The 17,266-nt window shown below is 44.4% G+C and overlaps 1 protein-coding gene across 3 annotated transcripts in view; it reads right to left on the bottom strand.

Moving 5' to 3' along the window:
- LOC110284891 (protocadherin gamma-A4) overlaps positions 1-16,209 on the bottom strand; it is a 182,533-nt gene extending 166,324 nt beyond the window's left edge. The window contains exon 1 of one of the 3 annotated variants that reach the window (XM_021150886.2): positions 13,583-16,209. In XM_021150886.2, coding sequence (XP_021006545.1) covers positions 13,583-16,003 — 2,421 coding nt within the window. In that variant the 5' untranslated portion in view covers positions 16,004-16,209. Of the gene's footprint in view, positions 1-1,569; positions 4,498-7,111; positions 9,724-13,582 lie in introns of those variants that run through there. The other 2 variants (XM_021150870.2, XM_021150874.2) reach the window with 2 other exon arrangements.
- Between the last annotated feature and the right edge of the window lie 1,057 nt (positions 16,210-17,266).

The raw sequence follows: 17,266 nt of genomic DNA, 5'->3' as shown, positions 1-17,266 counted from the left end.
ACACATTCAGGATTTCTATTTCATTGTTCTAATACGTGGTCTGGGGATATCTTGCAGAGGCTGAGAAATATTTTCCTTGTATTTTGAAATATTTTTGTGTTGGCATATATTTATTGCATATGAAACTGGGTTTCACAAGGACATTTTTATACAAGTATATATTGTATAATGAGCATATACCTCTGTAACCCCCATAGTCTCCTTTTTCTCTCCCCTCCCCTCCTCTTAGCCCCTCCCTTTTCCCTAGCAGTTTGTCTTTTCATCACACACACACATACACACACACACACACACAATTTTATATATCTGTATAAAACTTAAGAGTTCATAAATGAGAGAAGACATGGTATTTTTGAGATTGACTTAACTTTCTTAATATTATTTCAGGCAGCTTAATTAACTACAGTTGCATTCCTCTTCCTGCAAATGGCAAAGGTTCATTTTTCTTTATGGGTGAAAAATTCCATTGTATAAATCACCTTACACCTATACATCACCTTTTCTTTATTCATTTCTCTATTGATGGGCACACCTAGGTTACTTAGCCATTGTGGGCAGAGCTGTAGTGAACACTGAGGTGCAAGTATCTCTGTGATCTGCCACTTATAGTCCCTTGGGTGAATATCCAGGAGTGATACAGCTACATCACTGGTTCAAATGACCTTTCTGAAAGAGTGATAAATACCAGCCCATGGCTCATAATGGTTAGATGAATGAACTTGCTACCTTCAGGTGAACACACACATGCATTTTAGTCACCAGGCATTTAGTCATTTGACAAACCTCCGCTTTTCTTTTCTCCATGTTGCCGAGGTTAGTCTTAAACTCTAGGCTTGAGTGAGTCCCACCTCCATAGTTTCCGAGGTAGCTACAAGCGCAAGTGTCCTGCCATACCTGTTTTCTTCACTTCCTATCCTATGATTATTATGTCCTTATGATGAAAAGACTGTGGTGTGACTTGGCAAGGTTCAGACAAAAATTTATTAGAGCATAAAATCCTTTGTATTTCCCTCCTTCCCTCACTTGTTTGTGTCAGTCAGGATAGGCTAGTGGGCGGAAGTGACAACGTTCAAATCACACGGGTTTATAACCGGAAAGGCAGGCCGAGGTGCAGTACTCAGTGGTCTAACAGATGTTCAACATGTGCCAGGACCCTGGGATCTACCCCAGCACTCGAACAATGAGAACAGAATTGTGAAAGGCCCATTTATCACAGCTGTATGGACCACTACGGTCAACTACACGGCTCTTCTCTCATTACAGGTACTGAAGGACATAGGTGGAAGGAGCAACCACCGTCTCCAAAGGTTAAGGGAAAGAGCTGGAATTCTCATAATGACAACCAGTGTTTCCTCCAGAAGTGGAATGTATTGGTCAGATCTAGCTATCTGGGCCCACTCAGCCATAACCAGGCCAGAAAGCACAGTTCACTGATAGGAAAGTGAGACACGGGTAGAGAAAACAGAATGTACAATTACATTGTTGCTTTACTTCTCAAATAAATGTGTATTAAGGTCTTATAGGAACCACACTGGCATAACTTCATAACACTCAAAGAAATAGACTCACCTCAGGCAGCGTGGGGTCTTCTTTTGTTTCAAGTAAATCTTGAGGTATTATAAGAGGCTCGCTTTTCCCACAGCTCTCCTGGCTGATGAGTGTGTCTGCGTAGTTGGGTTGTGGGAAGATCAGGTGACTCTTCCGAGAGCCTGCGGTAAGTGAAACTTCCTGGGAGTAGGTCTGCAGGAAAGCTTGCACCCCATCTAGACCCACAAAGTGAGAGGCTGGTATGCCAGCCAATCCGTTTCCTGAAGCCTGTAGCAGGCGTGATGAGTACCAACGCCGAAGCCTAAGGGCCAGCAGCACAATGACAAAGGCCAGGAAGATGCAGGAAACCACAGCCACTGCCACCACCAGGTAGAGTGTCAGGTCTGAATTTTGGGGGTTAGCAGGGGTATGGATGCTTTCCAGGTCCCCCAGGATGTCAGGAATGCTGTCAGCCACTGCTATGGTGAGCGTGACAGTGGCGGAGAGAGGAGGCTGGCCGTGGTCCTGCACGGCCACCACCAGGCTCTGCTTGAGAGCATCTCTCTCCAGCAGGGCCCGAGCAGTGCGTACCTCTCCTGTGTGCAGCCCCACCGAGAAGAGCCCTGGCTCACTGGCCTTGAGCAGGCGGTAGGACAGCCAGGCATTCTGTCCTGAGTCTTTGTCTACTGCCACCACTTTGGTCACCAGGTATCCAGGATCTGCAGAGCGGGGTGCCAACTCAACCCCAGTGGAACCGTCTACTGGGAGGGTCGGATACAGGATCTCAGGCGTGTTGTCATTCTGGTCCAGCACAAATAGGCTCAGTGTTGTGTTGCTGCTAAGTGGAGGGGTCCCACTGTCTCTAGCTGTTATTTGTAACTGCAGGTCTCTAAACTGCTCGTAGTCAAAGGAGCAAAGAGCATACAGGACACCAGTGTTGGAGTTGATAGAGATGTAGGATGACAGTGGCAGCCCCTGAAGTGTGTCCTCAGCCAGTGAGTAAGTGACTTGTGCATTCTTGTCAGTGTCTGGATCCTGTGCTGTAACAGAGAAGATGGAGGCTCCCCTAGCATTGTTTTCTGGGATATAGGCTGAATAGGAGGCGTGCATGAACGTAGGAGGGTTGTCGTTGATGTCTGACACATGCAGAGTGATATGAGTTTCTGTAGACAGTGGTGGACTTCCCCCATCGGTGGCTCTTAGACTGATATTATATTGGGACACCTCCTCGTGATCCAAAGATCTGGCTGTCACTAATCGGTAGTATTGGTCTATTGATTTTTCTAGATTAAAGGGCAGATTTCCTAGGACAAAAACTGTGACTTGCCCGTTCTGGCCAGAATCTCGGTCGTGTACATTGATAAGTGCGATTTCTCTTCCAGCCGGAGCCTCCTCTGGGACCGAGCCTGTGAGGGAAGTGAGTGAGACTTCCGGGGCGTTGTCATTCACATCCAGAACCATGACAAGAACCTTGGCTCTTGAAAAAAGACCTGGTCCGTCTTGCGCTTCAATTTTGATTTCATAGAACACAGCGTCCTCATAATCAAGACTTTTTAATATTGATATATCTCCGGTCACTGAGTTGAGATGGAAAACCTGAGCAATTTTCCCAGGCATTTTATCCAGAATATAGGACACTTGAGCATTGAATCCCTCATCAGGATCAGTGGCGTTCACCGTGATCAGCCGGGTGCCCACTGGCACATTTTCTAAAACACTGACATGGTACTCTGGCTTGGTAAACACGGGTGGGTTGTCATTTGCATCCGAGACTATCACCTGGATGCACAACTTGCCCGTGTGGACAGGGTCTCCGCCATCAGAGGCAATGAGATCAAGCTGATGGACTGCCTTTTTCTCACGATCCAGGGCTCGCTCCAGCACTAGCTCTGGGTACTTGGCGTCATCGATGACGCTGTTCACAGCCAAGGAGAAATAGTCATTGGAATTGAGCTTATAGTTCTGCAGGGCGTTCATGCCCACATCCGGGTCAAATGCAGTTTTAAGTGGAAATCGAGTTCCAGGATCTGTTAGTTCACCAATTTTTATTTCCAATTCCTCCGTTGGAAAACTAGGAGCATTATCATTAATATCGGTGATGTCAACTTCTACCTCAAATATTTTCAGCTTATCCTCCACAAGGATGTTAAAGCTGACGAGACAGGGCGCGCTCTGAGCACACAGCTCCTCCCGGTCTATCCTGCCCCCGGTGACCAAGCTGCCGCTTCGCGGGTCCAGAGAGAAAAGCTGAGACTTACCTCTGGAGATGATGCGGACCCCGCGCTCTGCCAGTTCTCGGAGCTCCAGCCCTAGGTCCTTGGAGATGTTGCCCACGAAGGAGCCTTTGTCTAGCTCCTCTGGCACCGAGTAGCGGATCTGCCTGAAACCAGCCGCGCACAGCGTCCCCAGGAGCGCGCACAACAAAGCTCCGGCGGTTCCTTGTCCCAGGCGGATCATTTCCTTTTCTGTTTTCTTTCGCCCTCTGATTCCCACTGGGTCTACTGGGTCCCAGCCTTACCCCCTCAAATAGTTAAATCTTTCATGGACTTAATTCACACACCACCGAGTTGCCCGATGATGTGGTGAGGCCGCTTCTGTCTTCTCAGACTGTTTTTGGTGTTGCTTTGCAGTAGGGAAATGGTGGATACGGCTTAAGCGGCTCCTCTTCTTCTTGTGTAGTCAACAGCGACACCCAGAGGCCTAATCGTTCACTGCACACTCTCAGGCAAACCCAAGTTACCCTTTGTTCCTAGCTTCTTCAGTCAAGACAACTAGTACTGGCAAGGTAACTAGTACTAATTTCAAGTAACCGAATTGATATTTGCTAAAGGTTTCAAGCTATCCTTCTTTGGGATAACACTCTAACGTTAATTCCACCAATACTACTTTAAGCATAATTACCGTTTCCCAAAGGTTCAGTTTAATATTTACACAGAAACATCAGCCATATTTATGGATTATAATTCTTAAAGCTTGTCTTTCGTAGCCTGACATATTACTTTTAACATTTTTCACTTAACTGATTCACTAAATGAACACATGATTTGGTGTCAGACAATATATTTGTCTGGAGATTTAATGTGGAAAATATAGACACAACCAGTTCCATCACAGAGTTTATGAGGGTGGAAAGCCTCTTGGGGGCTTACCGTGCATTGAAGTAACCACACACCAGGAGAAGCCAAGGAAGATGGGACAGCCTCCAACTTGGCTGTGGAGTTTAGTGAAGGCCTTATGGAGAAGCATGGGAAGGGTGGACCAGGGGGAAGGGTTGGGTGTAGGAGAGATTACAGGCCTCAGACTACTAGAGATATTTGCCTTGCCCAAGTGCAGAGGTGTGTGAGGATATCTTTTAAAAATCACAGGTGACATTAGTAAAGATAAGCTTTTGCTTTATGTCCAGAATCCCTTCTTCTGTATATTTTCCTCTTGAAGCACAGAAATAGAAATGAAGACAGATGTGGTGATGCACGCCTTTAATCCCAGCACTCTGGAGGCAGAGACAGGCAGATCTCTGTAAATTTGAGGCCAGCCTGGTCTACAAAAGTGAGTTATAGGCCAGCCATTGTTACATAGTGAGACCCTGCCTCAAAACAAAACAAATAGAAACAAACAAACAAAAAAGCCATTTCAGTCATGATGCATTGCATATGCATCTATAAGTCATTTATTCTTAGGGGTTACTACACCCTTAAAGGGAACTGTGTTTTCAGCTTTCTTATGTTCATACTTTATTATCTACTAACAAGTAAAGAGATGGTGACACATTGTTCCAAAGTGGATTCTGACTCTATCTCACAGAGGCTTATGCCATATAAACAAACACATTGGAATACACTGTCCTAAATTTTCTATCAGACACTCTTAGATGTAATAAGAACCTCAGGCACCACAGGAGATGTGAAACTACCCAGTACAAATTTTAACTAGTACAGGATTATTTCCAAATAAAAACAAACTGAATAGTACCATTAGCACGCCCATTGTTATTAAGTATATGGTCAAGAAGTGTGTTGCTCCAACTTAGGAGCAATGGAGAAGAAAAATGTAATGAGTATGAATAGAAACATTTTTGGCATCTGAGGAATAGGAAACTGGGAGAAACAGCAATTGTATGATATGGTTTCTGAATCCTTTTTATCTTTTCTGTGTGCAAAGTATATGAGGATAAAAACTATTTTTCAAGATAAAAGTCAATATGATTTCCAGATGCGAGAAAAATGAAGATTCGGCGAAGAGAAACCTGTCAGTGTTATTTTACCAAATTGTTATCAAGTGCACAACAAGCCCCCAGGAAGTGTGGAGCACCCAGAGACGGTTGTTTGCAGTTAAGCAACAGGATGGCATACTGAAACTCTATCAGGAACGTGAGTCCTGGGGTCAGAGGCATGCCTCAGTGGTAAAGCATGTGCAAAATCAGTCTTGGCTTCAATAAACAACACTTACACACAAGAATAAATGTGCTTGGGATGTAGCTCAGTGTAAATGCCTACCTATGGTATACGTACGAGGCCCTGGTTTGATTCCTAACATTGAAACAAACAAAAAAACCAAACCCCTATATTCCTAAAACATTTTTTGTCTTTGAGATGGGTCTCACTATGTGGCCTTGGCTGGCCTGGAGCTTGCTATGCAGACCAGGCTGGTTTAAAACTCACAGAGATCTGCCTGCCTCTGCCTCCTAACTACAATGGTTGAAGTGTGTGCCACTGTGCCCAGATACGGTTTCTTCATTTAAACAGGTATTGGTATGCAAGTTAAGGAAAATGAGTAACTTCTCTGAAAATATGAAGGAGAAATATTCAGATCAAATGAGAAAGAATCCAACCAAAGTGTTTTATAATTCACACACAGATTCAAATATAAAGCAAGCCTTGCATTTTAAAGAAGACTCTTCAGTTAATATGAGATCCAGTGTATACATTGCATATAGCACACACACACACACACACACACACACACACACACACACACTGTATATAACACACACACACATGCACACACACACACATGGCACACACACACTCACACACACTGTATATAACACACACACACATGCACCCACACACACACGGTACACACACACACTCACACACACTGTATATAACACACATGCACACACACACACGGTATATAACACACACGCACACATGGCAGAGCTGGGAAGGATCTGAAGGCCCAGTGCATGCTGGTCAGGCACACCACCACTGATTATCAGCTCCAGTCTTTCTATATTTAAAAAGAATCACTGATCCACATACATGAAATGATTTGTCCCCATGAATGGGAAAGTATAAGAAATTAACCATCGTTTCTAACAGTATTCTCTTGATGATCTAAATGTCACTGTCAACTACCAATTCCTTATTTCCATCCATTCCACGATGATTTTTAGCTTCTCTTGAATCCCATGAACATTTAAAGACTACCTACGAATAGTTCACCTGGATTCACTTAAACTTCAATACACTCTCAAGGAAACATGGGAATAAAACACATATATTTAAACACCTGGGACAACTAAATAAATAGGTAAATCTAGCAAAATAATGTGAGCTTATTGCAAAAAAAATTTTTTTTTTACCTGAGGGGTTTCTTCTCTTTTATCATCAAGTAAAGACTGAGGTGCTGAGAGGAAATCAGTTTTTTCACAGCTCTCCTGGCTGATGAGAGTATCTGCATAGTTTGGTTGAGGGAAGATAATGTGGCTTTTCCCCGAGTCTGCAGTGAGCGAGACTTCATGGGAATAGGTCTGCAGGAAAGCACGTACTCCGTCCACTCCCACAAAGTGCGAGGCAGGGATGCCCCCTAAGCCATCTCTTGAAGCCTGAAGCATTCGAGACAGATGCCAGCGCCTCAGCCTGAGTGCCAGCAGAGCAATGACAAAGGCCAAGAAGACACAGGAGACCACAGCCACTGCCACCACCAGGTAGAGAGTGAGTTCTGAATCGTCAGGGTTTGCAGGGGTCCTGATGCTGCCCAGATCAGCCAGGACTTCGGGGATGTTGTCAGCTATTGCTATGGTGAGTGTGACAGTGGCTGAGAGAGGGGGCTGGCCATGGTCCTGCACAGCCACCACCAGGTTTTGTTTCAGAGCATCTCTGTCCAGCAGGGCGCGAGCAGTGCGTACCTCGCCTGTGTGTAGTCCCACTGAGAAGAGCCCTGGCTCACTGGCCTTGAGCAGGCGGTAGGACAGCCAAGCATTCTGTCCTGAGTCTTTGTCTACTGCCACCACTTTGGTCACCAGGTATCCAGGGTCTGCAGATCGAGGCGCTAGTTCCACACCAGTGGACCCATCAGTGGGGAGGGCAGGGTACAGAATCTCAGGCGTGTTGTCATTCTGGTCCACTAAGAACAGGCTCAAAGACACATTGCTACTCAGTGGAGGGTTCCCACTGTCCGCTGCTATCACCCACAGCTGCAAGTCTTGGAACTGCTCATAGTCAAAGGAGCGGAGAGCATAGAGGACTCCAGTGTCTGAGTTGATGGAGACGTAGGAGGACAGGGGTGCTCCTTGAAAGCTATCTTCAGCTAAAGAGTAGGTTACGTGGGCATTGTCGTTACTGTCGGGGTCAGAGGCCAGCACTGAAAAGATGGAGGTGCCTCTGGGGTTGTTCTCAGGAATGTAGGCAGAGTAGACCCTCCGGGGGAAGGAGGGTGGGTTGTCATTGATATCTGCCACCTGCAGCAAAAGGTGTGCATCTGTGGACAGAGATGGGCTCCCTCCATCTTTGGCGCTTACAGTGATGTTGTAGAAGGAGAACTGTTCCCTGTCAAGGGCTCTGGTTGTAACCAGTCGGTAGTAACTGTCCACCGACCTTTCTAACTTGAAAGGGAGCAGCTCGGGAAGTGAACACCTGACGACAGCATTCTGCCCAGAGTCCCTATCGTGCACATTGAAGAGTGCAATGACCGTTCCCAGAGGAGCGTCTTCAGGCACAGAAGCAGTGGCAGATGTCATGTAAAATTCCGGGGCATTGTCATTGACATCTAGAACGGTGACAATTACTTTCGTCCTAGTCAGAAGGCCTGGGCCATCCTGAGCCTCAATATCGATTTCATGGAATTTAGCTTTCTCATAATCCAGACCTTTTGTGATTGTTATATCTCCAGATGTTGACTTTAGCTCAAATGTATCTGTAGTTTCTCCAGGGGCATGCTCCTGAAAATAAGTCACTTGAGCATTGTATCCCTCATCCGCGTCAGTGGCTGTCACTGTGAGTATCCGGGTGCCTACGGGCGTATTTTCAGGAACTCTCACACGATACTCGGGCAGGGTAAAAACAGGAGCGTTGTCATTCACGTCCAGGACCTTCACATGGACGCGGCAGGTGCCAGATCGTACTGGATTGCCCCCGTCGGAGGCGACTAGAACCAGATGATGAACAGCCTCTTCCTCGCGGTCCAAGGCACGTTCAAGCACCAGCTCTGGGTACTTGTTCCCATCAGCTCCAGTTCGCACGTCCAGAGAGAAGTGGTCATTTGAGTTGAGTTTATACTTCTGGAGGGTGTTCTCTCCAACGTCCGCATCATGTGCACTCTTAAGAGGAATCCTGAATCCTGGTGTAGTTGTTTCACTGATTTTTAGTTCTGGATCCTCTACTCCAAAGCGAGGAGCATTGTCATTAACATCTGTTACCTCCACCTCTACAGAATAAATAGTCAATTTATCTTCCAGTAGTAGGTTAAAGTTCACCAAACAGGGCGTGCTCTGGGCGCACAGCTCCTCCCTGTCTATCCTGCCTGCGGTGACCAGGCTGCCGCTTCGCGGGTTCAGAGCAAAGAGCTGCGACTTACCTCTGGAGACGATGCGGACGCCTCGTTCTTCCAGAGCCTGGGGCTCTAGTCCCAGGTCCTTGGCGATGCTGCCCACGAAGGAGCCTTTGTCGATCTCCTCCGGCACGGAGTAGCGGATCTGTCCAGCTTTGGCCTCCCACAGGGCGGCCCAAAGTGCGCACAGGAGGACCAGCATTCTGCTCTGGGGGAGTTTCTGCAGCATCGCCATTGCCCTTCTGCAGTCGAGTTTCCTCTGAATTAGCTTTCAGCACAGTGGGGGGAGTCCAGTCCGTATCTCCCAGGGTCTGAGAACACCAGCAGTCACCGGACCCAGGTCACCGAGGAGAGAGAACTATCAGACAGTTGGGTTGAATTTCTTTGCGCCTTCTCTGACCGGAAGCTGCGGACAAACTACCAGCCTTTTGTGTTGTGCCAGCCCTTCAGTGGGATTGGTTAGCTGTCTTTAACTCCTTAGGTGGTCAACAGCGACGCTCAGAGGCCTAGCCAGTTTCTGCACTTGTTCAAGGCAAACGTATGTTTGCCTGTGGCTTTTAAGTTGCTCTCAAGAATGACACTCAGACACTATGACAGAATTTTATTTACAGTAGAAATAAATATTTAAAGGTAGGGACCTTTTCAGAACTAATAAGAAAGTTGCAAGTTGTAAGCTTTGTAACTTGACAGTGGTCGCTACGAAAGTATTGTAGAATGTTTAAGGCTTAAACCAACTGCTACTGGATATCTCCCACCTTAAACAACCAACCAACCAAACCAAAACCAAAAAACAAAACCTATGCTCAGATAAAAAAAAAATCTAATTTAAAACATTAGCTACACTTTCTTATAAGGAAATGTGCTCAGTTGCAAAGCATTTAACTCCGGTATTTTACATTTAAATTGTTGGTTATCAGATACAACAGCATGTGCGACTGACACAGGTTGATTGAATCTTACTTGGAAACCAGTTATCAGAAAATCTTAGGGTGAGAAAGATGTGGGGAAGTGAAGAGGATATTATTAAGGAGTATCGATGCTGAATTTGGTGAAAAACTCAGCCCTGGGGACACAGAGGAAGGGGACCCAATTTATGTTTGGGAGTCAAATTTCCTGAATGCAGCTTCATTTGAATCCTGAAAGGTAGGATGAGCCAAGAGGAGGCTGAAGTAACATTGTAGAAACTCAGAACCAACGATCCAAGTTGGGAGACAGCCAGGAACATCATGGAAACGGAAGGTGGCTATATTGATAAAAGCTTGGGCAGACAGGATTTACAGACAGGACTACATTAGGAATCTGTCATTCAAAGTTGTCTGAGATGATTAAGCACTCTTTCTATATTATGGTTTACTAAGGTGGTACAAGACGATGCCATGATGTCTTCTTACTCCTGTTTGGCTTATACATGCATGTAAATTTATAAATAATGCACTAATTTAGAAATACACTTTGAAATATTTCAAGCATACAGACCACTATAGAAAGTATTATAACCAGATTCTGTGTATACCAGTATGCTTTATTTAATTCTAACATCTTACCATATTTAAATAAGATCAATGCTTAGACTTTGTATTTTGAATTATTTCAGAATAATTGCAAAAACAAGTAAGTACAAACAAACCCATTGCTTGGTAGCTGAGGGGGCTTCGTTCTATATGTGAGGATGCTGGAGTCCCTTGTGTAAAGTGACGAAGAGCATGCAAATGATATTTTGTACATTCTCCTGGATAGTTTGTGACTTTCCAACTATACATGCTGTCTAAGATAATGTAAGTAGTTGATGTACATGCTTGGGAAATATGATAAGTTTTCCAAATATTTTCAGTTTGTGATGTAGCTGTAGGATTGTGCAGCTGGACTTGTGCACTTTACGTTTAAAGCTCACTGTATTCTGTGCCCTCATCTCATTACCCCAAATGTGAACATTTTAGCTGCATGCTTTCATTGATTCCTGTGAGCCTCAGGCAGGGTGCCTCTTTACTTCTCTTAACCAAAGGACTTCTTTATAACCAAAGTACAAAATCGACTTGGTGTTGATGCAGTTTCATTATCTAGCCTACAGCTTTTAGTAATAACTTTCCAGCTTGCCACAATGTCTTTTTTGTAGCAAAGTAAAATATTTTCTAAGCCCAGGATCCATCCCGGGATCATATGTTGTACTTCACAAGGTTTCTACAGCGTGTACAATCTGAGCAGTTCATCAGGCGTTACATTTCATGATCCTGGAGTTGAAGACTTAGCCAGTGCTCTGTACAAACACTCTCCCTTGGGGTGTGTTAGGTTCAGATTGTGCAGGTCTGGTCAGAGCGCACAGGATGACGTCATCTCCTTCTCCATGCATTGTCTCGGGAACCGCCTGGTGTCTCGGCCCCAGCACAGTTTTTGTTAACATAGATCACTGGAAATGTTCTAGAAATTGTCTAATTATTTGTAGTTTTCCTGCTTACTATTTGTTGATTAATAACGATCTTGTCTAATCCCTTTTTCTGCATCTCCATCCCTCCTGTCTTGCTTTGTAGATTCCTATGGCACCTTTGTAGTAAGCTTTTTGAAATTAAAGAATGAGACTTCCAACATTTTTTCCAGATTGTTTTGTTTGTTCAGAGGGGTCCCTTGAAATGTCATATGAATGTTATGATGGGCTTTTATTCCTGCCTCAAATCCTATTACTAGAGTTTTGATAGGGATTTCAGTAGATATGTAGGTTGTTTTAATTTGTTCTGTACATTTCTATTTATTTATTATTATTATTTTTAAATATTTTATGGACTAGTATGTGTGTGTGGGAATGCCCATGGAGGCCAGAAGAGGGTATCAGATCTTCTGAAGTTGGAGCCACAGGCAATCAAGAGAGCCTCTGGAACCATCCTGTTTGATCTAGGCTTTCTTTGGGAATTATGTTAAAATCTGGTATTATTTTCAAAGCTGTGGTTTTTGATGATGGGAGCTCATAATTTTCTACCTGTTTGACAACACTTTCTTTTTTATAATTATAACCAAGTAGTCCCTTAAATTTACAACTAGTGCTTGTTGCCTTAAATATGACTTTGTTATACTAATGTTCTAGTACGACTGCTTTCTTTTGTGCACATGGATATTTAGCTTCAATATTTCAGTATGAATTTCAGAATCTATCTTATCAACAGGATATGGATTTTAAAAATCAACCAATTCATTAATCTGTGTTTAAATTATAAGAATTAAGAAAATGCAGAACTGAAATAACTTATTAGTTGAGAGTATAATTTTGGACCCAAGAAGAAAATAAAAATCCAGAAGATATGCAGCAAGAATGAAATTCTGTTGAAAGTCACTAGAGAAGAAAAGGATTTCTTTAAAAATATAACAGCCCATGGACAGAAGATTTCTCACTTGTAATAACCATAAGCTCTAGGAAGATAATATATTTTGAAATTTAGGCTTATGCACTTATTTTAAATAGAAGATTGTTTTTAAAAAGTTCTCACCTACTCTGCTTCCCCATCTTGACAAAATTTCTGCCCATTACCCTCCATGTCATAAGTTACCCAAGGAGATATATTTTTAAGCATCAATAAATTATCTCTTAATGAGAGATTATAGAACTAAGATGTTTAGCAATAACATCACAACTTTTATAGATCATTATCATTTTATATTCACACAAGTAAAATTGTGACCTTTGATGGGTTTCATCACTATTGCTTCTGCATAAGTGGATAGTCAACTCGAAACAATGAAGTGATTTAACCAGACATACTCGAGAAATAGGAGACAAATTTGTTTCTAATGCAGTTCTCTTTCCCAAAGGAGACAGGCCTTCACACACACCCCTTATCCTCTCCACTCACAGTAGGACTAAAGTCTCCTTGTTAAAGTAGGAGTTTCCACTCTCCACCCTTTTTTGAGACTGGGATTTTGAGCATGTTCTCCAGCCCCCAGAATGTTAATAGAAATCTAAAAGGGCAGGCCACCTGTGTTGTGCCTACTTGCCTGAAATCCCAGCACACCAGTAGTCTGAGGCATAAGGATTATACATTTAAAACCCTGCTGGGATACAAAGTGAGTTCAAGGCCAGCCCAGGCATCTTATCAAGACCTTATCTGAAAATGGTAGAATTCATCTAGCATGCATAATAAGCCCCTAGGTTTAATCTCCAGTGGCATAAAACAATAATAAACATTTTCAACCACTACTAGAGTATAATGGAATATACTGTTTATAGAAAACAGTGAAAGCAAGTATGTACAGCCATAAATTATTTTCATTGATATACCTTATAAGGTCATTACAAATTTACCTGAGAAAATATTTCCTCTTTATCTTCAAGCAGAGACTGGGGTGCTGCCAGAAATTCCTGTTTCTCACAGCTCTCTTGGCTGATGAGTGTGTCTGCATAGTTGGGTTGCGGGAAGATCAAGTGGCTCTTTCGAGAGTCAGCAGTGAGTGAGATCTCATGGGAATAGGTCTGTAGAAATGCATGTACCCCATCAACACCTACAAAGTTGGAGGCAGGCAGGCCAGTCAGTCCATTTGCTTCAGTCTGGAGCAAGCGTGAGGCGTACCAATGTCGCAGCTTGAGCACCAAGAGCACTATTACAAAGGCTAGGAAGATGCAGGAGACTACAGCCACTGCCACCACCAGGTAGAGTGTCAGGTCTGAATCCTGGGGATCAGCAGGGGTCCCGATGCTGCCCAGGTCAGCCAGGAGGTCAGGGATGCTGTCAGCTACTGCTATGGTAAATGTGACTGTGGTGGACAGAGGAGGCTGGCCGTGGTCCTGCACAGCCACCACCAGGCTCTGCTTGAGAGCATCTCTCTCCAGCAGGGCCCGAGCAGTGCGTACCTCACCTGTGTGTAGTCCCACTGAGAAGAGCCCTGGCTCACTGGCCTTGAGCAGACGGTAGGACAGCCAAGAGTTCTGTCCTGAGTCTTTGTCCACTGCTACTACTTTGGTCACTAGGTAACCGGGCTCAGCAGATCGAGGTGCTAGCTCCACACCAGTGGAGCCATCAGTAGGGAGGATGGGGTACAGGATCTCTGGGGCATTATCATTCTGATCTATCATGAACAGACTCAGAGATACATTGCTGCTGAGTTGTGGGTTCCCACTATCACGGGCCACCACTCTTAGCTGCAAATCTCGGAACTGCTCATAGTCAAAGGATTGCAATGCATAGACAACTCCAGTGTCAGAATTGATGGAGAAGTAAGAAGACAAAGGTACTCCCTGAATAGTGTCTTCCACCAGGGCGTAAGTCACTAGTGCATTCTCATTGTGATCAGCATCCTGGGCCTTTACTGAGAAGATGGAAGCCCCTCTTGGGTTGTTTTCAGGAATGTAGACAGAATAGGAGTCCTGTTCAAAAACTGGAGGGTTGTCGTTGATATCTGTCACTAGCAGTGAGATGTGAGCTTGGGTAGACAGGGGCGGAGTTCCCTGATCTGTTGCTGTTATTGTGATGTTGTGCCTAGAACTTTGTTCTCTGTCCAGTGTTCTTTCTGTTACTAAGCGGTAATACTTGTCGACTAGCTTTTCCAGTTTAAAGGGTAGGTTGCCAGGGATGGAACATGTGGTGTGACCGTTGTTATCAGCGTCTTGATCATGCACACTGATAAGAGCAATTATGGTCCCAGGAGGAAAGTTTTCTGGTACTGTGTTAGTGACAGACGTGATTCCAACTTCCGGGGCATTATCATTAACATCCAAAACAGTGACCAGCACCTTAGCTCTGGCCATGAGTCCAGCGCCATCCTGAGCTTGAACCTCCATTGGATAAACTTTGTATTCTTCAAAATCTAGTGGTTCTTTATTTGATAGTTCTCCCGTGTAAGCATCCAACTGAAATTTCCGGACCACACTGTGGTCTACCTTGTGAAAGGAGTAGGTTACTCTGCCATTAGCTCCCTCATCCGGGTCAGTCGCATTCACCTTGAGTAGCCGAGTGCCTAAAGGGACATTCTCAGGGACGCTCACGTGATACTCTGCCTGAGTAAATGCTGGTGGGTTGTCGTTCACATCTACCACCTGCACATGAATTTGCAGAGTCCCTGAATGTACTGGGCTGCCGCCATCCGAGGCAGTGAGGACAAGGTAGTGGACAGCATCCTTTTCTCTGTCTAGAGGTCTCTGCAGTACCATCTCTGGCTGTTGTGGTCCTTCAGGTCCCTGTTGCACATCCAGGGAGAAGTGAGGGTTGACGCTTAGCTGGTAGCTCTGAAGTGAGTTTATCCCCACATCAAGGTCTTGCCCGAGAGGCAGAGGGATCCTGGTACCTGGAGTCGTTATTTCACTCATTTTTAATTCTAGCTCTTCTAACTGGAATTGGGGAGTGTTGTCATTAATATCAATTATCTCTACTTCGATAGGGAGAAGCTTCATTTCATCCTCCATAAGGATGTTAAAGCTGACGACACAGGGCGTGCTCTGAGCGCACAGCTCTTCCCGGTCTATCCTGCCTGCGGTGACCAAGCTGCCGCTTCGCGGGTTCAGGGAGAAAAGCTGCGACCTACCTCTGGAAACGATGCGGATCCCGCGCTCCACCAGCTCCCAGGTTTCCAGTCCCAGGTCCTTGGCGATGCTGCCCACGAAGGAGCCTTTGTCGGTTTCTTCTGGCACAGAGTATCGGATGTTTTCAGCCCCAGCTTCCAGCAGTAGCTCCAGAGAAAGACACACCAGCACCAGCAGGCTCCAGCCGGTTAACTTCTCTGAAATCGCCATTGCTCTTTGGCTTCCTGCCTTTTTTTCTCAATCTGGTATCAAGGGTATTGCTTCTCTGCCTTTCCAGGGTCTTCTTTACCTTATTTTAGATAATTATAGCAGAGAGCTGTCCAGAAATACGCTGGGCAGTCTCAGGCAGACATTTCCAGTCTGGCATGAAAGGAGAGTCTAAGAGTCACGAGTTTCCCCTTTCTTCTTTTTAAGTTGGGAGTGTGGTGTAGTGCATATATCCCCCAGCTTGGTGAACAGCGGCGCCCAGAGTCCTAACAAGTTACTGCACTCCTTGAAAATGTAATCAGGTATCTTAAGTCCTGGTTTACTGTCAGATAAACAGTTAAAAATATATATACTTTTTTTTTACAATAGTATGTCTATGTATGTATGTATACATGCATGTACATATGGACATATATATTATGTATGTACTATATGTAAAGAAGAAACAATGTTCACTTCTTTATAGATATGTTGTTGTATTACACTGTGCTGGAGAACCTGGTAGTCCAAATTATCTGATTTCCCTGTTTGCTATCCAAGAAATAATAGCTAAGAGTTCTCTAACTACAAAGAGAAGAAAATAGGCCTTCCATTTTTGTTGTATAGCTTGATCATCTGATAATTTCTCAGGCCACAAAGAGGATGAAAAAAAAACCATTAGGTGTGTGTGTGATCAACTTTCAGACTTCAGGATAGTCTCCACTCCATCTTCCTTCCATTGTACTTTGAATATTTTCAGAACCCTGATATTTTGAAGACAATGTTAAACCATATATCCGTATTTTCCTTTTTTTCTGAAGAAGCTATATTAAGAAAGATTTAAAATTACCCCAAAGGTTATATGTATATAACCTTTCTTTGTATATCCCTGGCTGTCCTGGAACTCACTTTGTAGACCAGGTTGGCCTCGAACTCAGAAATCTGCCTGCCTCTGTCTCCCGAGTGCTGTGATTAAAGGTGTGTGCCACCATGCCCAGCAATATATTTTGAAGAGGATAAAAATGGGGTCTTGCAATTTCATTAAAAAGATCACAGGAAGGTATAATTTAGACTTCAAACTCAAAAGACAGAGAAGTTGTGATATTATTCTTCAAGGATGAAGACAAACACATCTTTATTTTTAGGGAGGCTATAGGGATAATAGGTGTTCTATGGTCATGCACTATGTTCTCCAGGGGAGGTTTCCTTAAGCAGCAGCATCTTTTGCGGAGGATGGTGAGGATACCGCTTTCCTTCCCGTCACTGTTAGGGAGATGGAGGGGCACA

Source organism: Mus caroli, chromosome 18 (assembly GCF_900094665.2).
Source record: "Mus caroli chromosome 18, CAROLI_EIJ_v1.1, whole genome shotgun sequence".
NCBI lineage: Eukaryota > Metazoa > Chordata > Mammalia > Rodentia > Muridae > Mus > Mus caroli.
This window is presented reverse-complemented; position numbering and strand designations above follow the sequence as displayed.